Source organism: Moschus berezovskii, chromosome 13 (genome assembly GCF_049115385.1).
Source record: "Moschus berezovskii isolate FMDL1 chromosome 13, NW_MosBer_1.0, whole genome shotgun sequence".
NCBI lineage: Eukaryota > Metazoa > Chordata > Mammalia > Artiodactyla > Moschidae > Moschus > Moschus berezovskii.
The window spans coordinates 71,550,178-71,577,668 of NC_142472.1; the positions used below are offsets into that span (position 1 = coordinate 71,550,178).

The window sequence follows — 27,491 nt, forward strand, 5'->3', positions numbered from 1 at the left end:
AAATAAAATAATGATGCAGGAATTCCCTGGTGGTCCAGTGGTTAGGACACCACACTTCCATTGCAGGGGGCACGGGTTCGATCCCTGGTCAGGGAACTAAGATCCTGTGTGTCATACAGCCCTCTCTCTTGTGCACCAGAAAAGAGGTAAAGTAGTGACGCAATTGAAAATGAAGCAGTTCTTGGATGTTCATAACCCTGGCATTAACTGTTAGATGCAGACTACTTTTAAGTTGAGAATCACTGGGATTCTCACACATACATTCAGTGGAGAAAGGTAATAGCTTACATTTTGTCACTTTCTGTTTCCATAGAGAATTGTGGGATGTTTTAGAAATCTATTTGCAAGATTATAATTGATGAAGCAAAACCTCTTAAATGAAAATGTAGTGGTCTCTCTACCATATAATACAATGAAACTGCATATATTATGAAAATCATTATGTCAGGGGGAGTCTAAAAATTGTATAACATACTCTGGTGTTTAGAGGCTAAGTATATACATGATACACTCTTCTAGAGGTTTCCCCCACTGTCCAAAAAAAAAAGTTAAAAAACTTTTAAATTACAAAAGTACTAAGTTTACTGAGGAATAAGAAGTAGTTAAAACTGAAATAAACAAGTTTCCCATTTAACCTTTCAGCTCCATTTTGTTTGACAAACATTAGGTATACTTTACATAGTTAAAATACAAATAGTCTGCTACATACACTGCAACTCTCACTTCCCCCAACTCCCCTTATTTATATGTACTTTGAACGACTGTATTCCAAATTAGTCCTTTTTAAGATTTTTCTTTAAATGGCAAAACATCACTTTTCAAACTAAGCAATACAATTATGCATAAAGAAAATATTAATAATTTTCTACCCTGTGATGATTAAATTCTGTGTCAATTTGACCTTGGTACAGTGCCCAGCTGTATGGCAAGTGCTAGTCTAGATGTTGCCATAAAGGTATGTGCAGCTGTGAATAACATCTACAATCAGTTGACATTAAGATTACACTCCATATTGGACTTCCCTGGTTAGGAATCTGCCTGCCAACGCGGGGGTCACGGTTCTATCCCTGCTCAGAGAAGATCTCACGTGCCGAGGGGCAACTCAATCTGTACTCCACAACCACTGGGCCCAAGCTCCACAGCCCAGGACTCACAACTACTGAAGCCCGTAAGCCCTGGAGCCTGTGCTCCGCAACAAGAGAAACCACCGCAATGGGAAGCTCCCACTCATCGAGACTAGAAACAGCCTGCGTACAGGAACAAAGCCAAAAGATAAACAAAAGTTTTTTAAAAGAACTTAAAAAAAGATTACACTCCATAATATGGGTAGCCCCGTTCAATCAGTTAGAGATCTTAGGAGGGAAAAACTGGTTTCCCAGAGAAAGAATTCTGACCCAAGACTAAAACAAAGGAAGTTCCCTGGCAGTCCAGTGTATTCACTGCCTCAAGCCGCATGGCACAGCCAAAGAAAAAAGAAAGACAAACAGAAACCCTGAGTTCCCAGTCTGCTGTTCTGTGCAACTGCCCTACAGGTTTTAGACTTGCCAGCCTCCCACAATCACATAAGCATATTCCTTAAAATAAACCATGCATGGGCACACACGCTCATCCCACTGGTCCTTTTTTCTCTGGAGAAGCCTAATCCACAACCTTTACAACCATTCCCTACTGACATAAGTTTATGCTTTTTCCTCTAAGCGATGAGTTCATGATATACCTATAGAAGTCTACATCTTAACTTTTTCCCTATATAATAGCATATCATGGACATCTTCCCAGGTCAGCAGACTGAGATATAACTCATTCTTCTCCTGAGTCCCATGGTAAGCCACTGTATGGATTATTGTATCAGCAAGGGACATATAGGCATATAGGACATATAGACATATAGGGAGTTTCCAGTATTTTGCTCTTTGTTCCACAATTTGTATCAAGCTTAGAAGAAACTGATTCATTGATTGTCTTAGTTTTCTATTCCCATACTCTGTTCCAGGATGGAGCAGTTGTCATCTACCAAAAATTTACCATCAGATCTTCTCAGCTGTGCATTTAAAAATAGATAGCCTGGATTCCATACCCAGTGTGTCTAACAGGTGCCCAGATCCAGTGGGATGTGAATTCTCCAAGCATTTAAGGTTCACCAGCAGCCAGCTCTTCCCACTGACCTTCATGTGAACTCGATCACATAAACGTGTGTCATCTGATCTCTTAGGTAGGGGACCAGAGACCACAAGGCTCCTTTTTTTTTTTTTGGGCCAATTCTGTCTTTTCAATAGACTACTGCATTTAATTCAAATGTTAAGACAGGCACCTAGAACATATTATCAAGCAAAAAAAAAAATGAATAAATAATGAACCAGGTTTGTATTTCATCCCCTGGTTGTTTTATACCCAACCAGAGGTGTCCACCTAGCCAACAATTAACCAAGGATCCTGCCAACATCCTGCGTTGGAAGAAGGACTGAGGGGTCCTGAAATTTCAAGACCCTGATGGTATCCCACCTGTATTCCATTATCTCAAAGCTGCCTTGCCCAGCAAACCCAGTGAGCCAAATTCACTGGCCTCCGCTGAGCTGTAGACTGGGAGGCCACACACTTCTCCAGGCAATTAGTAAGATGATCTCAACAACTTATCTAAGCAGAGAGAAATGTCTGCAGCCACTTTCACGAATGGCAGATCTACTCCAGCTTCCTGGACGTTTTAGAGCTTGTCTTTGTTCAAATGTTTCTATGCATCTGAAATAACCACAAATCATTTTTATTATTATATATTACTACAGTTTATTAAATAATGACACAAGGTTTATGCCACATTTTCCAACAATGTTTAAATAAAGAGCTCAAAATATAAAGGCTTATGAAAACTCTTACAGTCTTATATAATAATATACGCTATTTCTGGTGCATGAATAAATACAGAAAACAGAAGCCGTTCTTTATATCACAATCAGCCAAACTTAGCCATCAATGATTACACAAATCCACAAGCAAACAAAAAAAAATACACTTTCTTCATTTGGGTTACAAAAGCTAAAAATCCCTTTGCTACATTTAACAATACCCAAGGGGGTGGAGGGAGGGAACTTATAGTCACAGCCCTGGAGACAAGGGGACCAAGTCTCCCAGTCCTTCAAATTCTTCCTTGGTTAGAAGCTTCAACAACTGCATAACTCTTTCAGGGAACAGAAAAAAAAAAAAAAATCAAAACAGGTTAAGACTCTGTTCTGTAAGGTATTTATAATAAGTCTGCATTGAAGAAACACAACATTTTTGTCTTTAAAATGTGCTTACCTTTTACGGAAGGGTTTGGTTTTCTTTTCATCCTGGTATGAACATGTACATATTTGAATAAACTGATATAATGAATATTACATGACATTCAATTTTTTCACGGTCTTCAAAATGAACTCACTTCTACTGTTTTAGGAATTATATGTATACTTACAACGTTTTCTACATTAAGGGAAAAAAAAGAAGAGTGGCTCATAAAAAATCATCCTTTAAACTCAAGGAACCCAAAAGTGAAAGCCTTTCTATAGAAAGCCCTTACATCAACGGAATGTTCTGGTAAGAAGAGAAATCTCCTCTCTAAGGATATGGTTTAGAACGAGGGACAAGGCCTGAAGAGGCTCAGCTCTCTAGTGTCACATCCGGAGCTGGGCAGCGAGAACTAGACTTCCATCTGAATCTTGAAGCAATCAACACCTACCTGCCCCTCTGACCTCCTCCTTTCTTGCCTCAGCTCTTCCTTTTGGAACAGAAATCCTACTTCACAAAATCTTATTTTCAAAGTCAGCATTAACATAGAAGGCAAGGTGAGAGAGACCGTGAGAAAAATTGCCCAATCCCCAAGAAAAATCTGTGTGCCTTCTATTCTGCTTCGAAGGAGGAACCAGTCAAGGGGCTGGACGGACTGGAAACCTGCACATCCACAAAGGCAACGGTCCTGGAGCCCCGGTGAGTACGTATTTACTGTTACTCTCACAAGGCTTCTCAGGTGGCGCAGCAGTCAAGAATCTGCCTGCCAACACAGGAGACACAAAAGACACGGCTTCGATCCCTGGGTCGGGGGGATCGCCTGGAGGAGGAAATGGCAACCCACTCCAGTATTCTTGCCTGGAGAATCCCATGGAAAGAGGAGCCTGGCGGGATACAGTCCATGGGGTAGTTAAGAGTCAGACACGACTGAGCACACTCTAAGGGAAGAACCAAAGTTACCCAAATGAATGCTGAATAGATTTCCTTTCCGAGGGATGTCTTCTAGAAGCATAAAGGTCCTGAGACTCCCCCAGAGTCACTTTTTATTTTGAAGAGAGTAAGATAAAGACGAGAAAGAAGAATGATATCCTGTCTTTAGAAGAAAAGAAGGAAGCTATTATATACCTCTTATCAGACTCTAGGTATACAAAAATATTGCTTTTCAAATTTCAAGCAAGGATTTTCCATCCAAACTGATAAGGAAGTCCAAGACAGGAAATATTTTAACAAACATGACCAGAACTAAAGTAAAACCCGGGAAATCTGAAAAAAATCAACTCTTCGATTAACTTGCCACATTTCAGTAAGGGAAACATAACAGAACGTTAGCCTCCTTCTTTCACAAGAGTTTTATCACAGGACCTCACTTGGGAGAAGTCCATGGTGAAATGACACTCTTCACACACAGGAACTATTTATTCTGGAATTATGGCTATGTGACACCATGATGTAAAGACACTTATCCTACAAGTCCAGTAGTAGGCGCTACTGTTTTCTTCACCTGACACTCAGTATCAATAGATGCTATTATCCCCATTGTACAGACTGGGAGCTAGAAACTTTGCTAATATCACAAACTATTGGCTTGGCCAAAAAGTTCGTTCGCATTTGTCCCACACTTACAACCTGAACAAACATTTTGGCCAGCCCAGTACTACCATTACCTAGGACAGAACCCAAGTTGCTTGAACACACCTCCCACAACGCAGACTTTGCTACCTTCCAAGCCAACCTCTCACACCATCATGAGTTTAGATGGTAATACTTTGTAACAATTCCTCACAAAGGTCAAGTGGTCAAAGGCTTAAAAGTCACTTATTATAAGTGAAAGATCCTGCCAAAATAGGAAATTACAAAGCAGTGCAATGTTCTAGGGATCTCTACCCTGCCTTGTTTATACTTGGGGTACACCAGGTCTCCATGTGTGAATTTCTTCAGCGGACACGAAGCCAAAGCCCCCCCAAGAGATCAGGAACAGTAACAGCGTCTCAGAGGTTCTATCCCACGGTTCCAGAGAGCTTCTTCAGAACAGTCTGGGAGTCTTGGCTACGAGCTGAGGTGCACCAGGAGTTTCCCTTTGCCTGAAGGAAACGGTCCACAGTTCCTGACCTTCATGCAAGCTTTCTTTAGCAAGAAACATGCATTTCCTGTTATCTTTGATGTTGAAGGGCACTTGAATGGTAAGGACTAGTGTCTGGATGTTACAGTCGAGGCGGTTAGACGTTTGGTGCAGAGCATCCGCTGCTGGGACACAGCGACCCGAGCTAACCCAGCCCTCACCTGGTGCTCACACCTTAATCTGTGGCGGGCCAAGCAGTGAGAAGCAGTGGGAAAGACAGGAAGCTTCGCTATTTCAGAAGTGAGCATTTTCAGAGGATGCCTCATGTAGGCTTGACTTGTCACAAATCCAGTTTCTTCAGCTGCTCATAGGTCACAAAGAACTGCAGGTGCATTAGTTAAGGCTGACATTTTATGCCCTCTTAACCCTGATGTATCAAAACAGACCCACAAATAGCACGCATCTCCTAACAAACATGTCTGGGCAGACCATGTGCTGGGGGCATGATGAAACACAAGGGCTCCATCCTCAACCACCCCAAAAGAGCTCCCCGGGAGCCTTCCCAAGATCGGCCTGGAAGAGACAGATCACAGTTGAGGCACACAAATCCCTTGCATCAGCTGCAACAGCTTCTGGGAGTACATCCACACTGCTAGCTTTTCTAACATTGGGGAAGACTATACAGAATAGTAAAGTCTGTAAGAGAAGGCAGCAACCCTGGGAAGTTCTCCTCCAGGGTGGCCGGTAGGCAAGCTTCCACGGGAGGGAAGCACAGATAGTGAGTACCAGGGGTGGTAAAGCAGTTATCCTTCAATTAAAAATAAATAATTTTTAAGTAGAACAAGAGTGGTAGAAACCAACACCTCCTACTTTATAATTCTGCCCTTTCATTCCTAATGAACTGTCGTTTCTTTCCTGCCTCTCACTTTGGCATGGAGGACACACTGCTAATCAGGCAAATAATTCTGGAGCTAATTCCTATCATTGGGCACTCTCAAGCATTCTAGAACATAGCTGCCAAACCACATCCTACCCGAGGGTGGCCAGGGATTTACAGAATAAATAAGTCCTTGTCTCTCTCTGAAATCATAAACACACTCAAATCCTAAAGCAGAGTCTAAATAAAGGTTTTCATTGATATAATTGGCTTTCAAGAACACCGTCATTAAACCAAGTTTCACAGAGGCTGGCAGAGAGACTTTATACCTGTGTATAAAGAAACTGAATAGTTTTCTTGAATGAGAAGAATTCAAGAGAAAAAAATCTACTTTTCATTATAATTAATAATCTGATAGTTTAGGCAAACAACATTCTTTAGGTATATCTTTGTTCAGATCTACTGCAACAGAAAAGGATACAATAATATTCCAAGGACCAAGTCTCAACCAATTTGGCCAAAACCCTTTATATAGAGCAAAAAAACCTTCATTCTTCCATGTCTGTTAGAAGGGAGGGGAGAAAAAGAAGTTAGCGTCCAACTTTCCAATTATGTCATATATGCCTTAATAATTAGTAGCCAGACTGAACTGAACTGGTCTATTTTTCTTAAAAATAAAATTCTGTTGGAAGGACTATCTATGAAATCATTGCCCACTGCCTCTCTTTGTTCTTTAAAGCTTTCTGCCTAGGTGAGGACTCAGGCTCTGTACCAAACCATCCCACACCCAAAGCAAACAGGAGCTGGATGAAGAAGTCAGATTTAACTCCAAACTAGAGTCTACTGCCTCCTTGCCATGTGGACTCACAACAGGTCATAAATTAGAAAGGGAGGCGACAGCGATAAAGACATAATTACCTTTACTTCATGTTGTTGGATGGGCAACATTATCTTTGCTTCATTAAAGCACTATTTTGAAGTCTAGGGGTGTGCCAGCATCATGACGGAAAACAACAACCACAGAAGTGGCCCCTCATCACTGGCTCCTGGCAGTCCAGGAGCAGAGACAGTCCCAAACTTTCACCTACTCATCAACAGCAGGCCCAGTTATTTAAACTGAGAATTAAGGTTAGGATTCATGGGTTCCTTTCAGAGATGTCTGAATGAAGCATATTCATTCCAGTTTGACTCAACAGGAAGGCAATATATTCTGGAAGGAGACACAGTTCTACTGTCCTCACAAAAAATATGAGCATTTTCTCACCCTTCACAGCAGAGCAGAGACAGAAGAAAAATGAACTTTCATTTCATTTCTAAATATTCATTTAGATTTTGTATTTATAAAAGCCCCTGTTTTAGGCAAATACTCTGTACCATCTCAAGGCTTTAGGGCATCACTCATTTTAGTTATATTAAGCCCTCAAAACTTAAGATACTTCTTTGATTAAATAAATATAAATTAAAAAATATATATATATGCATGCACATATTTGGGGGCAGTTGACTTCCCTGGTGGCTCAGATGATAAAGCATCTGCCTACAATGCGGGAGACCCAGGTTCAATCCCTGGGTTGGGAAGATCCTCTGGAGAAGGAAATGGCAACCCACTCCAGTGGAAAATCCCATGGACCGAGGAGCGTGGTAGGCTACAGTCCATGGGGTCGCAAAGAGTCAGACATGACTGAGCACCTTCACCTCACTTCACAGACAGAAGCAATCCACAGAATGCTGAAGACTAAATAAACGTGCTTATTTCACCAGTGTCCCTTATATTAATACGCCATACTCTGTGAACAAGGCTTTAGCATTATGCTTATACTTATTATAAACATATATAATATTTCTACATACCATTATTCCGGGCGCCATGCTATTTCGGCAGTATTATCTCAATGGTTTTTATAACAATCCTGAGACACAGGTGGTGTCACTGTGCCACCTGTGAGGAAATCGAGGTGTACACCGTCTGTACACAGACCAGGGTCACAAGATTACAAGTGACAGAACCAGAGGTTCATCGGGCTCCAGACCCTTGTGTGTTTGAATCATGAAGAGAAACTCTTCAGAGGATAACATGGAAGCCAAGAAGCTACAGAAAGAACTCACGGCAGTGCACAGACGGACAACCCCGCTCACCTGTAATAAGCAATCCAGGGTGCCTTTGTAGCCAGGGCATTTGCCATCGCGGAGGACTCTCTGATTCATCATACGTGTTCTCACCACATCCACAGGGTTTGAGGCCAGGGCTCCCGCCAGCCCACAGGTGAAGCTTGAGCTATAAAGGAGACCATTAGAAGAGCATATTAAAGGCAGGAAACGGCCTCCTCCCAAATTAGGTTAATGTGTCACAGGTAACAAGACAGAACGCGTGCGGATAGGGACCTTATCTAGAGCACTGCACAGACTTCGAAACACCAGCACGGTTTATCCTGGCTTATAAATCCCAGCCCCAGCTAACAGTACCTCTGAGGTTCTGGACTGTCATGGAACTAGGAAGGAACACAGAAACATACAAGGAACATCTTCCAAGGATGATCTATTGTATCTATCTGTTCACCGATCAACAGGCGTCAGAGTAATTTCAGCCACATCATAACTATCCTGTCCTAGGAGATCAGAGAAAAAGATTTCCTCACTGCAATATAATGCCCACCAGGGGCCCATGGTACTGCTGAACTGATACCTGGACCATAGACCAGTTCTGGTATCAACTCACTCAAGGGTCGGGTTTCACAGCTTTGGAGCTACTAACACTGAACAGATAATTCTTTGTTGTGAACGTCTTTCCTGTGCAGTGTAAGACACAAGCGGTTCACTAGCCTCTACCTGGTAGATGTCATTGGCACTCCCCATCCAGCTGAGGCATAAGAATCTAAACAGTCTCCAAAGTTGCCAAATAGAGAGCAGAAAAGTGCGAGCGCCAGGGGTTGGGGGAAGTAGGGAAGAGGCTGGGAAAGGCACACGAGCTTTCAGCTTTAAGATGAAGAGGGTCACTCAGTCCTGTGACTTTTCTGCTACCCCAGGCTCCTCTGTCCATGGGATTTCCCAGGCAAGAGTACTGGAGTGGGTTGTCACTTCCTTCTCCAGGGAATTTTTCTGACCTAGAGATTGAACCTGAGTTTCCTGCATTGGCAGGTGGATTCTTTACCACTGAGCCACCTGGGAAGCCCTATAAAGCAACTATAATCTGATAAAAATTAATTTTAAGAAGAATAAAATAATAAATGAATAAGGTCTGAAGGTCTAATATATAATATGGTGGTTACAGTTGATAACAGTATTATACATAATTTAAATTTGCTATGAGAGTAGAATAATTGTTCTCAAACACAAAATGATAGATGTGTTAATTAACTGGATGGGGGTAATCATTTCACAATACATATGTGGATCAAATCACATTGTGCACTTTAAATATCATACAATTTTACTTGCTGGTTATATTTCAATAAAGTTAAAAAAAATTTTAAATATAAAAATAAAAGCAAGTAAAAGAATGCTAAACACGATCACAGTTGCATGATAAAGCACATGTAATGTACTTTTGTGGGGCTTTCATTGTGGCTAAGTGCTCAAGAATCCACCTTCCAATGCAGGAGACTCAGGTTCAATCCCTGGGTTGGGAAGATCCCCTGGAGGAGGGCCTGGCAACCCACTCCAGTATTCTTGCCTGGAGAAACCCATGGACAGAGGAGCCTGAAGGGCTACAGCCTACATGGTCGTAAAAAGTCAGGCACGCCTGAGCACAACACTGCGATATATTTTTGTAGACGTACTTACCTGTGCATAGAAAAACCTGAAGGCACATATCAAACAGTTAACAATGGCTACCTAGGTAAAAGGATATTATTATACCTTTTCCTGCTTTACTTTTGTACCATAATCTTCAAATATGAGATATAATACTTTTATAATAAACTTTCTTTAAAATGTCTATAAATTTGTAGCAAATTTCCACTCTAAAGTCATGCATACCTAAAACATTAAAAAAAAAAATCCATAAACATACAGGAAATGGGTATACACCGTGTCTCCCATCAGGCCTGAGAGAATCAGATGCTTCTTGGTGAGGTCGTAGACCGGCAGCTCCACGCCGACCACGATAGCAGCCCTCTGAGCAGTAAGGGACACACCCTGGGTAAAACATGAATAGTGAAGATTCAGGCATCTCTCCCCCACAGACGACAGCCAGTGATTATGTCAAACTGCTGGTGGGTAGAAATGCAGAGTGACAGAATAGAAAAACGCAGAGGGTAAGAAGTCAGAAGTTCCCAAGTCTAATTCTGATTCTGGCACTAACGGTACGACCTTCACCAGGACAAGCCACCGCTCAGCGCCTCCAGTTTCCTTGTCTGTACGGAAAGAATGGGACTGGATCGCCTTTCGGATCCATTCCATGAACTGACAGCCCCTAGAATGCTAGGAAATAGCATTCCATACCAGCACCTGATTAACGGTCTTCACAGAAGCCTTGAAACCATACCACTGAAAAAAGCCAACATAACTGTAAGCCCTTCTCCCTAAGAACTTAAAAAAGAAAAAAACAAAGATTCAGCCCTCATAGCATTTCTTCCATGTGAATTACACAAAAGTTACTGTAAAATCATGACACATTCCTGATGTAAAATCATGACATGTTTTCATTTTAAAAATTAAGGAAATTAAGGAAGAAGATCCCTTCAAGGGCAGATGTTATTCTTCAGTTACTTCATTATGCCATTTGGATCTGATAAAATAATGGAAATAGGGAAAACAAAACCCTTTTTTTTTTTTTAAAGAAGAACCAAGTCAGCTCACCTTCCACAGTCCTCTCGTGCCCTCTTGCTGGTAAATGTTAATGAAGTTACCTATCATTCCTCCTTGAAGGGTGCTGCTTTGAGCTTGCATCCGTATCTAGAGATTAAAGACCAACGTGAGAAAGAAACTAGCATGCTTCTCCCCAAATTCAGGGAAAAAAAAAAAAATCAATCTGCTGTTTAATAACCATTAAAAGAAAAAAAACTGTACCATATATATTACTATAAAGCTAGCTTAAGTTTATATGGATTGGTTCTTAGGCACTTTGGAATCATCAAAAAACACTGAGGAAAGTCCAGAGTATTGCAGGTAGTAGCTCATTAATTGTCAAAACAAAATTATTATTATTATTAATAGTCTTTTGAAATGGAAAGAAAATGGCTTATTTTCCTCTAGGTCACTAAGCAGGAAAGAGAGACTCTAAGTGTTATTTCTAAGGACTTCACATAATTAATGAGTATCCAGTATACCTGGCAGCATCAAGCATAGGCAAGCACTCTTCTTAAATTAGTTACTCCAAGCCACTATTATTTCCCTCCAACCAAACCAAAAGGTATGCGGACGTGCTGGCCAAAGGACAGCCATGTGACACCGTCACACTCTCTTAACGCTTGAACTTACAAGTGAACTTTACCACAGCCATGGAATTCACATGACCAAGATGTCAACATAAAAATAACGTTTGATGTAGCTCTCCACATTTTCAAAAATAAACAGGGACATTTCACTAAAAACTGGTACCTTATTTTGTCTGAGGGAGCACATGCATTTACCTCAAATTCTAAAGGTGATTGCTACTGCCACGGTAACACGCAAAAATAAGACAAAATGCAGGAACTGCCTCTCCACACATTTAAGAGGTGAATGAGTGTGGAAACTTTTCTCTAGCAATCTAACCCCAGCACAGGGTAAACTCAGAGCCTGGGAGTTCTCTCTGCACCTGTGTAACTGTAGCACCCCTGCCGTATACAACTTTGATGTCATCAGAATCTCCTATTAGACTGAAGACTGAAGGCAGGGTCCTTGCCTCAGTCATTCTTGGATTCTAAGCACACAGGACACCAACTGGTACAAAGCAGGAGCACAATGAAAGCTGCTTGAAATAATGGGGGAGGGGGAGAGGGAGGGAAGGAAAAGGAAAACTTGAGAGGGTTCAAACAAGGACTCACACCTAATTTTGATTTTAATTAGTTAGTCCCAAGGGAAGGTTGTATCCTGGTACTGTTGGCAAGGTCATCTAATAAGGTATGTCTACTTGTGGTTAAGTAAATATTTTCTTTATTATTTCCTGGAGTCAGATTAATGGATAACGTAACACCTTCAGATAGGGTCACCAATGTGCAGCCTCGACTGGTATAAAGCTTGCTGCTGCTGCTGCTGCTAAGTCGCTTCAGTCGTGTCCGACTCTGTGCGACCCCATAGACAGCAGCCGACCAGGCTCCGCCATCCCTGGGATTCTCCAGGCAAGAACACCGGAGTGGGTTGCCATTTCCTTCTCCAATGTGTGAAAGTGAATAGTGAAAGTGAAGTCGCTCAGTCATGTCTGACTCTTAGCGACCCCACGGACTGCAGCCTACCAGGCTCCTCCATCCATGGGATTTTCTAGGCAAGAGTACTGGAGTGGCTTGCCATTGCCTCCTCCGATAAAGCTTGCAGTCCACCTATTTTCATGAACCAATAAAACACAGGAGATTTTCAATGACAAATTAAATGCATCCAAACCTAAATGTTTTTCTCTGGTTAGTCACCAAAACCTCCCAAATCACCTCAGTCTCCAAGAAGGGGCTCTACTCATGAGCTCGCCTGTGTCAGTGGGAAAACCACCGAGTGTGTGTTTCTAAGTCAGAGGCTTCACGGCACTAAAATTGTAAACAGATTTGCACGTGCACAGTGTGTCACATTCACAGATTTTCATGATCTGAGTGTTGATCTCATTAAGAAAATGCAGAGTGTGCCTAAAGGCTGTCAGGGCTGTGGTGGTAGTTTAGTCGCTAAGTCGTGTCGGACTCTTGAGACCCTATGGGCTGTAGCCTGCCAGGCTCCTCTGTCCGTGGAATTCTCCAGGCAAGAATACTGGAGTCAGTTGCCATTTCCTTCTCCAGGGGATCTTCCCGACCCAGGAATCGAACCCAGGTCTCCTGCATTGCACGCAGATTCTTTACCAACTGAGCTATGAGGGAAGCCCAGGATATAGGGCTGCCTACCTTCAAAACATCCGTTGGATTAGCAATGCTTGAGGATATGACTCCAGAGAGAATCCCACAGACCACATTTATCAGAAGGGTTTCATCTGCAAAGACACATTATTTGACTTTTCACATACACAGAAGTCTTCATGTGAGTAATGCATATACAAATGAGCTTCACTTACACACTACTTGTTCACTTAGGAGAATAAAGAAATATATGCTTAACAAATAAGTGGTTTTAAAACAATTTGGGATTTTGTTGGCAGAAGAGATTTTGCTCAGGAAAAACTTTATTTTTTTTTAATTACTTTTTTTTATTCTAGTTTTTTTTTTCGGCTGCACCACTTGGCTTACAGGATCCTACTTGTCCAACTAGGGACTAAACCCAAGTCCTATGAGTGAAAGTCGTAACTACTGGACCTCCAGGGAAGTCCCACAGCAAAATTTCTTGATACCTAAGAAGGAACGTGACTTATCATGGAAGACTAACCATCCATCAATTCACTCGTGTGTGTAAATGCAACTACTGTAAATAAGATGAAGTGCTAAGAGAACAGAAGATACCCTATGACATAACATGGAGATAAAACTTTCAAGCACACCATACTGATCTGGAATACACTGAAGCACTTTTAAAGCATCTTTGCTCCTGCTCACTGCTCTCACCCAACAGTGACTGGGGCTCATTCCTTTGTAAAAAGAGACAGGAACTTCTATGGATTAAAGCAAAGTCAAAGAATCAACCAGCAATAAAATAAAATTAGAGTTCTAAACACTAAGAAATATAGCCTGCATTCCTGAAAAATAGGTGATAATTCCTATGATTTTAGAGAATTTCAAGTAGGCTAGAACTATAATGACATACTCTCTAGTCTGGATGTTGTGGAAATAACTCATTCAGTTCAGTTGCTCAGTCGTGTCCGACTCTTTGCGACCCCATGAATCACAGCACGTCAGGCCTCCCTGTACATCTCCAACTCCCGGAGTTCACTCAAACTCATGTCCATCGAGTCGGTGATGCCATCCATTAGAAGCTTGTAAATTGCTCTTTTTAACTGTTACTCTCCTAAATTCAGCTAATAGCTGACATGCTTTAGGCAGAATTTGTTTAGACTTTATGCCCAAAGTTCTCTGTTCGTAAACCACTTGAATAAAAAGACAAACCACCCACCTCCTGTCCATAAGTGGAAAATGGATTCCCCACTCACCTTCTGGATGCTCGACAAATAACCGCTTCAAGCTCTGGTAGGTGCCTATCTTGATGGTGCCATAGGAAGCCTGGCGTAACATTGCTGGGGCGATCCTGCCAAACCAAGGGAGAAAGGGACATAGAAATTCTTAGCAGCCACTGAAACTCCCCTAGAGGATGCACACAAGGGGTGCAATCATGTTATCCGCCTTCCGCAAACTACACTGAGATGGATTTTTCTTAAAAGTTCAAAATCCAGCAAAAACATAGGCGGGTTCAGTCAAACATGTGCAAGTTATTAGCTCCCTAAGAGACAGCTCAGTGCACTGTATTTATCCTCAGTGAAAACGTACACGAATACATGAACACAAAGTTCTGTTTTCCTGATCGTGGAGGGCTTTCCTTTCCCAGGACAGAGTCCCTGATGAAATCTGGCCTCTGTCAGCATCCTCCAGGGTTTCTCTGAAGTTCGCCACCCACCTCCCAGGGGGCCCTATTCCAGTTATTCCCTCTCCTTCCAGGGACCCTCCCCAATCTCAGAACCACCCTGTGGCATTCACACTCCCAGGCTCTCCTGCCACACTTACCAATTCCTTCTGAGGCTGCAATTGGGCCTCCCTCCAACCTCTCCATCAATAACCCTCCCCCCACCAAAATGGGCCCAGGGGACATCTCAATTACTGAATCAAACGAAGGTTTCCAATCAGCATCTTAAGGAGCCTCTTCGCCTTTGTGGTATTTGCTCCAGTCCACCCGTGGTCCTGCTTACAACCATCTCCTCCCGAAGCCACCTTAACTGCACCCTTTCCCATCCCTCTTCTTTCTCTACACAGCCCACCTCTGTCCTCTGGTGGGCCAGGGGGTTCTGTCCTTCCTCTCTTCCCTCCTGGCTCCACACACTCACCAGATGAGCTCATCGACTTGTGTGGCTTCAACTGCCCAAAGACTTCTGACTCCTAAACTCATGTTTCCAACTCTGATTCTAGGATGCATTCCCACCTGCTTCTCAACTCACACGCCCTCCACCTACCACCAGAGCAAGAGTTCACACTGAGCTGATTACCCCCACTTCCAAACGATCCGCTCTCCTCTTCTGGGTCCTAGACCAAGGAACGGAACCTCCGTCTGCATACTGGCCAGAACCGGAAGAGACATCAGCCCGTCTCCTCCTTTCCCACCACCTCCGTGGCTGAGGTCACACACTGTGTGGATGCTCTGCCCTAAACAGTTCCTTCAGGGCAGGAGCTGCTGCTGGACACTGCCACCTGGCTCCCTTGCTAGCTGATTCCAGGAGGATTCAGTAGGTGGAAGGTGGGAGGGAGGGGAGGAGGGAGAGGAAGAAGCAGAGGTATTTCCTCCTCTCCCTGGGCACTAGCAGAGCATCCCTCAACCACTCCTCCAGGCTCCTTCAAAGTTTCAACTCTGGTAGGCTCTGCTAACACTGTTCTTTTGTCCTTGCTCCTTTGGTCCTAGCCTGGGTAACAATTTCTCATTTTTCCAGTTTCTAGGTAACCCTTCAATTGTTCCCTTAACCCTTAAGCAGCCCTTTTATTAAAGTGAAAGTGTCAGTCACTCAGTCATGTCCAACTCTTTGTGACCCCATGGACTATAGCCCGTCAGGCTCCTCTGTCCATGGGATTCTCCAGGCAAGAATACTGCAGCGGGTAGCCAATCCCTTCTCCAGGAGACCTTGCCGACTCAGAGACCAAACCCAGATCTCCTTCATTGTAGGCAGGTCCACTACCACTGAGCCACCAGGGAAGCCCCTTTCATCAAATCACCCTTCGTTCGAATCATCTGAATGAATGATCTCCTGCAGGGCCTCTGATAGAAGCAGGGTCCCATCTTCATCGTTTTCCTATCCAGCGCCTACAGCACGTTTACCAAACGCTGGGCTAAAGGAAAGCTGCTCATTGCAGTTCTTGCACACGGAGAATACGACATCATTTTCATTCTAGTAAAAAGCTCGGTAATAACCAAGGGGAAGAGGAAAAAAATGAACTACAGAATGTCTCAAAGCAAACGTAATTTTTGTACCATTATCTGTATTTGACTATAGTAAGAAGTTTTACCACAACATTCACTATACAAAACACGTAGAAAACAAAGTTGAAATGAAAAAAATCAACCATTGCTACTTTCTCTTTTCAAATACACCCCGAACTTGGACTTTTTCTCTGTGAAGTCTCAGTGTGAAGTCTGTCCATTTGAAATGGCTACTTACCCCGAATACAGCGCTTTCAGGCCTTCCTCTCTGCCTATCCTCACTAATGCGTGCAACATTCCTCGATACCGAATTTCTTTAAAGTTTGCATCATTCTTCTGGCCTTGAATCTGGAGCCGTGTCTTGGTTAAATCAATTGGAAAGGTACCTTAAAATTTTTCAGAAGGAAATGTTTCACTTAATAGAAGGAAATTCCACTAAAGGATAAACAGTGACTTATTACTAAGGAAACACGCAGACTAAGGAGGAGAATTAAGAATTTGATACTTTGCAGTCTTCTACTTATTTAAAAAAAAAATTAAGAATCAAAAGATTTTTTTAAAACACCTAACTCTTTTCTTTTCCATGTATTTGTATTTCTGTCCCATCTTTTTCTACATAGGATGTGAAGAGGCTGCACGCTGCACTGCTGTCTAACGTAGGTACTTGGAATGCTTTATACAAACAGGATATCCATTTTAAAATCTAAGTTACTGGGAATTCCCTGGCAGTCCAGTGGTTAGGACTCGGTGCTTTCACTGCTGTGTCCCAGGTTCAGTCCCTTGTCGGGGAACTAAGATCCCGTGAGCTGTGCAGCATGGCCAAAAAGTAATTATAATAAAACGATAAAAATAAAAGTTACTATTTTTCACACATGTGAAGGCTAATATTGTGTTCAATATGAATGGAGATAAATGCCTTTTCTAAAGGTGCTTTTTACTGTGTGTTACAGCCTAAAAGTGACTCTTGCTGCTGCTGCTTAGTCACTTCAGTCATGTCCAACCCTCTGTGACCCCATGGACCATGGCCCGCCAGGCTCCTTCATCCATGGGATTCTCCAGGCAAGAATACTGGAGTGGGTTGCCATTTCCTTCTCCAAAAGTGACTCTTAATATAGGCTAAAATGTTTAATGTAGTACCTGAGAGAGAGCCCATCCAAACATACACACCCGAACACAGTAACCATGAGTCACTGTGTCCGTGAGTCCACAGGAAACCTAAGGCAGGGGTGGGTGGGTGAGGGTTACAGTGTCCCGGCCCACCGGCCCAGCCCCTGCGGTCACTCAGGGGCAGCCTCTATCCCAGGTCAGCAGTGACTCACCTAGCACCTGGCACGCGGCAGCATCTCAGTCAACATGTTTCATTTTGTTTTGCTTTCCTTTGGGCCACAGCAGGAGGCTTGTGGAATCTTAGTTCCCCGACCAGGGAATCAACCCGGGTCCCGCAGGCGGTGAAAGTAGGAAGTCCTAACCACTGGACCGCCAGGGAATTCTCACCCATCACCAACGTGTGTTGAATGAACGATTCGAGGACTAAACAAAGGAACAAACGGGATGTGACGGGAGACGGAGCTGATGAAGTGAGCAGCAGGACATGGACAAGGAGCGTGACGGGGACGCGATGACGGACGCTCACCTCTGGCTTGGGAAGATCGTGGGGCTCCCTAAACCTCTTTACAGTCAGATGTGCTCACAGGGACAGAGAGGGAAGGACAAGGAGAACGGGGACAGATGTCAGCCAACAGTGATTCACGAGGCTTCCGTTAGGGCAACAGGTTCAACCTTCTCCCCACTGAACTTTGAACCCTAAACTACTAATAAGCAGTCAGAGTCACTGTTTACCTTTTTTTAATATTTATTTATTTGGCTATGTCGGGTCTTATGACAGTTGCGTCACACAGGATCTTTCCTTGTGACAAGCGAGCTTAGCTGCCCCATGGCCTATGGGATCTTAGACCCCAGACCAGGGATCAAACTGATGTCCCGTGCATTGGAAGGTGGATTCTCAACCAATGGGCCACCTATAAAGTCCCTATTTTGTCTTAAAAGATTCCTAAAAGAAAAAAGAAATTTTGAATTCTAAGACAAAGTGTTACAAAATCTCACATTCTGTGTTTGAACTACATTCACACCACAAATCTTTCTTTCAATATCCAATTATCGTGACCAGAAGTCCAAGCCTCGTGGTAAGCAGCAGGCAGCCAGCCAGCCTCCGCTCTGGGCTCCTTACTTACCGCACTCTGCTGTGATGGAGGCCAGGCCTCCATACACGAAGGGCTTCCAGTTCAGGGCCGACATGCTCACCGCTGTCTGTCGTTCACAGAAGCATAGCCTCCAACAGGGTTTTTCCTGGACACAAAAGTAGGACGTTTCAGTGGAATTTCTCACACAGGCAGTTTCTTTTTTAAACTTGTGTTTCACTTGGAGATGGGCTTCCCTGGTAGCTCAGATGGTAAAAAAAAAAAAAAAAATCTGCCTGAAATGCAGGAGACCCAGGTTCAACCCCTGGGTCGGGAAGGTCCCCTGGAGGAGGTCACAGAAACCCCCTCCAGTATTCCTGCCTGGAGAATCCCATGGGCAGAGGAGCCTGGCAGGCTTCAGTCCATGGGGTCAGAGTCAGATGAGGGTGCCACCAGACGCTACCGTGGAAACCCCCCGCAATTCCCAAGGTGATCCTCACCTTATAAAGCAAAGCACCATATCTCCTAAACCCCAATTCACTTCATAAGTGGCCTTAATTTTCACTGAGGCCATAAATAATCCAATAAAATAATACCTTGAAACACGTGTATGTGTACAGTGTGGTACAGTGAAGGCGATTTTCTGGGCGGCCCTTGTTATCTTCAACCTGTTCTACAACACTCAATAAATACTTGCTATTAGCTTGCCACTGTCGTAGTGAGTCCCTCCTGGGAGGCAATGAAGTCCTTCAGATTCACAGAAGTAGAGAAATGTTGCAACCCACTGAGTGTCACAAGCTAAAATGATAATTATTGACCTAAAACGGCCACAGTGTACTTCCAGTTTATTAACATTACCTCTCTCCTCCTACCCATACTGTGTCACTAGCTGTGAGGAGGCCTGGGGGGAGGACACAAGGCCGACGATGGGGCCAGGGCCTCATCACTTCCTTCCTCACTCATAAAGCTCCAGTTAACCTCTAGGTTTTTCAGTTCTCCATCCTCTTCACAGTTGAAACATCCAAGACAACCAGTCAGGGGTAGAGCCCATACCTTTATTCACTAAGCAAAATAAAATGCCCACTTTTAGGCCTATTGTGGAAATTAAGTATATTTTTTAAAACTAACGCAAAAAAGATACTCACGAAGGCTGCCTTCCACCCTTTGAGGCTACACGCCCTCAGACTGTGACATACATACACGCACCTGCCACAGCCAGGTCCCCACGTTCATTATACGTTCTGCAGCTTCATGGGATTTCAGCTGGCAAATCTAGGCTTCCGCCCATTAAAAGGAGACACAAGGAAACTACCCCACTTCTGTGCATATGCTATCAACTTTAATTCTTGTCAGGTTAAAGTAACATTGCATTCAGTTGACCAAAAAGTTCATTGGGGTTTCTTGTAAGATATGGAAAAACTGGAATGACCTTTTTCACCAGTAACTTACTACAGTCATTGGCAAGCAATATGCCCAAGGTTTTTACTTTGTAGGTCCGGGGAGTTTTCCCAGGTCTGTACTTCCCTAACACAAATCACTACTAATGTCAGTTCACAAGATGGTCAATCAGGTTGCTTAACCCAAGAGAAAACACAGGAACTCAAAGGGGACCCTGGCAGACTGATAAACTGATATCTATTCTCATTTATGGACATTAGCTAAATTCAGAGTGGCCACTGATGGGTAAAGTAGAAGACCGACTCTGTGGACATGAGTTTGGGTGAACTCCGGGAGTTGGTAATGGACAGGGAGGCCTGGTGTGCTGTGATTCATGGGGTCGCGGAGAGTCGGACACGACTGAGCGACTGACCTGACCTGAACCTGTCTGACGGAGAAGGCAATGGCACCCCACTCCAGTACTCTTGTCTGGAGAATCCCATGGACGGAGGAGCCTGGTGGGCTGCAGTCCATGGGGTCGCAAAGAGTCGGACGTGACTGAGCAACTTCACTTTCACATTTCACTTTCATGCACTGGAGAAGGAAATGGCAACCCACTCCAGTATTCTTGCCTGGAGAATCCCAGGGACAGCGGAGCCTGGTGGGCTGCCGTCTATGGGGTCGCACAGAGTCGGACATGACTGAAGCGACTTAGCAGAAGCAGCAGCAACCTGTCTGAGGAGCTTGTTAGAAGTACAGATAGTAGGGCCCCACCCACTGAGTGATGACCTCAGGGGCATCCCCAAGCATCAATGAGCCAAACAGTGATGGCAAATAACACCTTGGAATACTTATCGCTTAAATAACTTAGGTAGTTGATCAGATAGTGATGACACTACAGACAGTTCTTTTGATTTGTGGCTCAGCTGGTAAAGAATCTGCCTGCAATGCGGGAGTCCTGGGTTCGATCCCTGGGTTGGAAAGATCCCCTGGATAAGGGAAAGGCTACCCACTCCAGGATTCCGGCCTAGAGAATTTCATGGACTATACAGTCCTTAGGGTCGCAAAGAGTCGGATACGACTGAGCAACTTTCACTTCATCTTATTTAGCAGTGATTTTTTTCTACAGTGTAGTGGAAATGCATACATACAAAATACACCCACAAACTATATCCTCTAAAACGTCAGCAAAAATGTATGGGAAATGGATTTTACCTGATCTCTAATTAAAAATGCTTTTAAAAAACTATTGTATATGACTTCACACCATCTCACCCATTGAATCTTCTGGTTTCTGTCAATACTTTTGTTTTGCTAGTTTAATTTTATGACAGTTGGCTCTTTTTTTTTCTGTCGGCTTTAATACTAGGTTTTTTAGTTATAATGTTAAAACCCAGAAGTTCTGGGTTATACTCATATGCAAATACTCAACTAGGGTGCCACATTGCAGTGGAGTTGCCTCCCACAGTTTTGAATCACACACCCATGAGTTCCCATTCAGATGTTCCCTCACAATACCTTATCTTCCACAAACCGGAGCCCCTCTGGTATCCCTGGTTAAACTGTATGAAAGTACTTTCTATTCAGCTACTAATAAGATGTTTAAAAGTTAACTAAAAGTAGGGTAAAAATAACTTTGGGGCTCTTCTCTTTTCCTTTCCCAAAGCTAGGACTAGATGCTTGAGCAGTTAAAGACTACCTTGCCTTCCCAGGTTATTGTTTGCAAAATCAAAGAAAGAATAACTCGGCTTAAATAACAACTCAAGAGCATCAGAAATTGGGCAAGCATCCAGACAAGAAGTTCTGGTTAATACTGGAATAGGAGTCCATAGGTCCAGTAAGCATACTGGCCAAGGCTAGATGTAACAGGGCTTCAGTTATCTGGGGCTGAAACCTCTGTTTGGCATTGCAACCATTTCTTTGTTTTGGAGCTCTCTTTGGAGGGGTTTTCTCACACACATTCCTTAACTTGCTAGTTCAATTTTTGGCGAAATCCCAACTCTACTCAAGTACCAAGACTGAAGGCCAACACAGTCAGGGAGACTGACGTGTCCCTTAGCAATCACTAGTGTTTGAGCAGTAGTTCAGCCTAAGATTCAGGGAGGGACTTACAACTTGCAAAAATTCCAGCGTCCTGCATGGGGAGTGGCTGTTGATCACTTACCACTTTACTCTCTTCTTCGGGCCCTGCCTTCTAACTAAACTAAAACTCAGAGACCACTTCTCCGAGCTCTGAACACAGTAATAACAGTGGTTGTCATTATTAATACATGACATGTATTAATGTCAGGCACTGCTCTGTTTTCCACATAGAAGATTCTGGTTACTCTCCATGACCTTATGTAATAGGTGTCATCATCACATTTCACAACTGAGGACAGCCAGCCTCAGAGAGGCAAAGTGACTTTGCCAAGTCACACAGCTATGGAGGACTCAAACTGAGCTCTCCCTGAGGGAAAGCTGATCTTCCTCTATGTACTACAAAGCCGAACACTATTTTCCAAAGGCTGTTTAAAAAAACACTGGCGCAAATAATAAGAATACAGTAAAAAGCGGGGGTGGGGGAGTAGGAGGGTAGGAAATCAATATTCAAAATAAATGTATGATTTTCCTGAGAGGGGTATATAAACATTTCTTAACTATTAATAAACAAACAAAAAAGTGTTTCCTGAGCAGAAATGTCTATATAAATCAAGAATTCCAAAGCATTCTCTCTACACTTAAGATAGGTTACAAAACCTAATACATTTTCTATAACTTCAGCATTTATCTTCCCCTTATGGCATCTATACAGCTGCAAAGAGGTAATTAAAACAGCAATTGCTGCCGGAACTTCTGAAAGCTTTCCAAGTTTCTCTTACATAATTAACTCTGGGTAAGTTCTTTAAGTATTAGAATGCTCCCTTTTCAGTTCCCAACCTTAAACCATAATCCAGTCTCTAAACTTCGGTGCGCTCATAAATCTTTGTTCCCCGCAGGGCTGTCTTCCACGGTTTTTTCCTATTTCCCATTCTTTTTAAAGGTATAGGATGAAAAACAAGTCCATCAGACTCATGAAACGTGGGATTTTAAGAATCTTAGGAATCTATCTTATCTCATATGAATTAACTGAGTCACAGAGCTTGGCAGCAGCAAAATCAAGAACAAAATTTACGCATTTCAACTTTTCTCGCAACAGGAGGAACACGAAGCTAGCCTCTCGCAGGGCTAGGACACGTTTAGCAATTCTTCCCCAGGAACAATGTCACTGCAACCACCGTACACGAAATTAATCACACCTAGAACTATGCTAAAACCCTTAGCTACATTAACTTTCCGAGGAAATGAATTCCACCAGTACATGAAAATGTGAGCCAACCTGAAGTGTTCCAGGAGCAACTCAAAAAAGAGAGGGCCCTTTCCCAGAGTAGGCAGCTCGCCCGGCCCAGGTTGCACGCTCTTGAATGAATCGCAGGTGTGAGCGAAGCAGAAGCAGGTGAAACGCACCGCGGCTGCAAGGGCGCACACGCCGGGATGCAAGACGGGCGTCACACCTGATCTCGGTGACGCTGGGAGAGAAATCACCCCCCACGCCGCCGAGTGATGAGAGCCAGGAACCGGCCCTCCTGCAGCATCCGCCCGATCGCAGGCAGCGGCAGCACCAGGAGCGGGGCGCACCCCGGAACCTCGCGCCCCACCAAGCCAGGCCCAGCACGCGAGCCGGAGAGCAGAGGCCGCCCCGCGAAGGCCCCACCCGCGCCGGGGCTCTCCGGGACCCGGCCCCGATCCCCAGCCCCCTGGCCGCGGCCGACCAGGCAGCGCCGCCGCGTAGGGACCCGGGAGTCCGGCGCCGGTGGTTCTGGACGCCGCGGGGCAATGCGGGGGCGGGCCGGAGGAGGGGCGACCTGCGCTGCCGCGGCCGGAAGGCCAGGCACTTACCCGGCGGCGGCGGCCCTCAGTCCCGGGGTCTGCAGCAGACGTAACCAGCGGCCGCGCGGGAGCTGGAAAAGAGGCAGCAGAGAGGCGGGGGCGGCCCAGGGGCCTGCGCGACCCCGCCCGCCGGCTCGGCTCCTATTGGCCGCTTCCGGCGCAGGCCACGCCCAAGCCGGAGCCCCAGGCAGCAGGCTCGGCCCCTATTGGCCGCTCCCGGCACAGGCCACGCCCAGACCGCGTCCCAGGCAGCAGGGGGCAACCAGGCTGTAGACCGGCTGGACCCCAGGCCTCGTTTCTGGCGGGGGTGGGAGCTGCCCTGGTCGGGGTGACGCCTCCTACGGTCTCGAGATCGACGCCGCAGTGAAACAGAAACTTAAGAGCCATGGACGAGCCCTCTGCAATGAGAAGTAAACTTGCTCCCTTTTTATTTAAAACCCGGCTTTTTAATGTGAAAATTTATAAACCAACTGAAGGCTTGTACAGTAGACTCTGCACTAAATTTAATGCTACCATTTCACAATATTTGCGTTCTCTTTCACTGTATAGGGTTGTTTTTTTTTTACCCTGAATTATTGGAATGTTGCAAACAACACTGCTTCACCCCCTAAATACTTCACCATTAGGACAAGCAAGAAATTTAATACCGTTTCAGTCAAACCCAATATACTGTCCATATTTAAATTTCTTTTGTTGTCCCTAAAGGTGAGAAACACACACACACATATTTTTTAATTTTTCAGTTCAAGATGTACCCAGGATTACCCTAGTACTAGTACTCTCACTTTTTTTTTTTTAAGCTGGTTTGCAGGATCTTTGTTATTCCAACCCTGGATCCAAACCTGGCAGGCTGACAGTGAAAACACCCAGTCCTAACCACTAGGCAACCAGGGAATTCCAGTACTCTGAAAAAAATCTTTTATTACTTTGACATATTTGAAAAGTCCAGGCCAACAGCAGACTGTGAGTATGGGGTTATTGAATTGTTTATGATTAGATGCAAGTCAAACTTTTTAGTAAGAGAAGTCAGAGGTGATGCTATTTCCATCCAGATATACCATATCCTTCTGTGTCCATGTCAAGCCTGATCACTTGATCAAGAGTGGTCTGGCAGTCCTCCACAAAGATTCCCCTGTCCCTCTGCAACAGATGATACCCGTATTTTGTTTCTCCTCCTTCTCTTCCCCTTCACAAGTCCCCTCTTCTTCTGAATTACAGCATGAACTCTGGCATTCTTTAAAATTCAATTTAATCCAGTTATTATAACCAACTACAAATATTTTTGGTGTTTGAATTTCCCTTTTGTGAGCTGTGAGTATGGGGTTACTGAATTGTTTATGATTAGATGCAAGTCAGACTTTTTAGTAAGAGAAGTCAGAGGTGATGCTGTCTATTTCCATCCAGAGACACCGTATCCTTTTGTGCTTCCCACCGTATCCCTTCCCGTGCTTTCCTTACATATATCCTGTTATCTTTTTATTTATTTATTTATTTATTTGACTGTGCTAGGTCTCAGCTGCAGTCTGTGGGATCTAGTTCCCTGACCAGGGATAGAACCCAGACCCCCTGATTGGGATCAGCCAAGTCTTAGTCCCTGGAAACCAGGGAAGTCCCCATCCTATCGATCAATCTTTGAACACTATCTTGCTTTCTGACATAGGACCTCCTAGCTCTCCTTGCCTTTTCTCTGCCTGAGCAGAAAAACCTTAGTTCCTTTTAGTAGGAAATGGTACTTGGAAAATTAGATCTTAGTGTCCAGGGTACTCATTGCTATTGGGATGTTATTTCTTCTAGGCCCTTTCAGTGGACCAAGTGTATATACATTCATAGAGCTATAAAACACTAAGCAGTATACTCTTTACCCAGATATATTTTAAAATCATGAGTTCATATTGATACCTCCAATTAAAAAGTCAGCATCTCGAGGTTCATTCTAGCCTTCCTCTTTCCATTTTATATTTTTCTTCTCCCACAGTGAAAACCCTGGTTACTAAGAAAAAGATGTAAAATATGATGTCAAAACAGCAAACATGGTGGGGAAAGGCAAAAATGCAAGAACACTCTGGTTCTCATCAGCATCAATGTATTTACTGGTTTATTCTATCCTACAATATAGACAAAAGAGCTGTGACTTCGATACTAACACCAGTAGCAAACCTAAGTTTAAGATTTCTTTGCACTTTTTTTATCTTTGTAAATACATCTCTTCCCAAAGGTGTGCAGCGAGAAGACGGTGATCAAAAGTTACCTGAATTCATCTGCTTTGCAGTATGGTTGTGTTATCCGTGTGACACACTGTGATGTAGTATTAGGTCTGTTATTTTTATTTGCATAATTTTAGTTTGCTTTTTTCATCTTTCTTATCTAGCTTTAATTTTTGAACGTATAAAGCGTTCACTTGGTTCAAAATCAAATCTTCCAAAGGTTTTCGGAGGAGGAGCTCTCCCTTCCTGTCCCCTGTACTCCGTCCCCGCTTACCGCCTATCACTAACCACTGTCATTAGTTTCCAGTTTATTCTCCCACTCCCCCCCGAAATTAAGAATATACATTCGTTTGTTATCTGTTGCTGCAGGGTTATCTTCTGCAGCTTTAACAACAAACATATATTACTTCACAGTTTCTGTGCATCAGAAATCCAAGAAGGGCTTAGATAGGTAGTTCTGGCTCCAGGTTTCTCACAAGAATGTATTTACTATGGCACTCTGGACTGCAATCCTCTCAAGACTGGACTGAGGGAAGCTCTCCCCACAAACTCAACCAACTGTAGGAATATGCTCTTTCCAGCTCCCTCACAGGGCTGCTGGCATATCTCTGGTCCCCACTGGCTGTCAGCCAGTGAGTTCGTTTCTTGGGGCTGCCTTAATAAATTACCACAAACGATATAGTTTTAAAGAAAACACAGGGGTTTACTCTCTCACAGTTCTGAAGAATAGAAGTTCAAAATCAAAGTGTCAGCTGGACCACATTCTCCTGAGGCTTTTTCTATGGAAAGACAGAAGTATGGAAAGAATCCTTTCTTGCCTCTCTTCAGGTTTCTAGTACTTACCGGCTATCCTTCGTATTCTTGGCTTGTAACTACATAACTTCAGTTTCTGCCTCTGTCTTCACCTCGCATTTTTTTTATGTGTGTGTATGTCTGTGTCCAAATTTCCTTCTGCTCAGACACCAGCCACTGTATTGTGTTGTTTAATCGTTAAGTCGTGCCCGACTCTTTTGCAACCCTGTGATCTGTAGCCCACCAGGCTTCTCAACATGGGATTTCCCTGTCAAGAATACTGGAGTGGGTTGCCATGTCCTTCTCCAGAGGATCTTCCCGACCCAGGGATCAAACCTGTGTTTCCTGCATTGGCAGGTGGATTCTTTACACTTAAGCCCTCAGGGAAGCCCCCAAAGGCACATGCCTGTGTATAAAACCTGCACTTGGGAATTCCCTGATGGTCCAGTGGTTAAGAATCCTCCTTGCAACGCAGGGGACACAGGTTCAATCCCTGGTCAGGGAAGATTCCACACGCCTCAGGGCAGTCGAGTCCATGTACCACAACTACTGAGGGCCCTCACACCGTGTCTAGAGATTCCCTGTGCTGCAACAGAAGATTCTGCACAGCTCAACAGCTAAGACCAGATGCAAATTAACTAATTAATTTTAAAAACCTGCATTTATTGCTGCAAAGC

General features: G+C 43.9%; 1 protein-coding gene across 6 annotated transcripts in view; it reads right to left on the minus strand.

Moving 5' to 3' along the window:
* The window catches only part of SLC25A30 (solute carrier family 25 member 30), a 69,670-nt gene that overhangs the window by 13,082 nt on the left and 29,097 nt on the right, over positions 1-27,491 (minus strand). The window contains exons 1-11 of one of the 6 annotated variants that reach the window (XM_055426065.2): positions 18,587-18,701; positions 17,989-18,405; positions 17,675-17,885; positions 16,594-16,741; positions 14,389-14,483; positions 13,196-13,281; positions 10,992-11,087; positions 10,204-10,328; positions 8,331-8,469; positions 6,676-6,756; positions 2,763-5,699 (exon numbers count right to left, since the gene is read on the minus strand). In XM_055426065.2, coding sequence (XP_055282040.2) covers positions 5,658-5,699; positions 6,676-6,756; positions 8,331-8,469; positions 10,204-10,328; positions 10,992-11,087; positions 13,196-13,281; positions 14,389-14,483; positions 16,594-16,652 — 723 coding nt within the window. In that variant the 5' untranslated portion in view covers positions 16,653-16,741; positions 17,675-17,885; positions 17,989-18,405; positions 18,587-18,701 and the 3' untranslated portion in view covers positions 2,763-5,657. Of the gene's footprint in view, positions 1-2,762; positions 5,700-6,675; positions 6,757-8,330; positions 8,470-10,203; positions 10,329-10,991; positions 11,088-13,195; positions 13,282-14,388; positions 14,484-16,593; positions 16,742-17,674; positions 17,886-17,988; positions 18,406-18,586; positions 18,702-23,267; positions 23,401-23,827; positions 23,954-27,491 lie in introns of those variants that run through there. The other 5 variants (XM_088842764.1, XM_055426063.2, XM_055426064.2 and 2 more) reach the window with 5 other exon arrangements.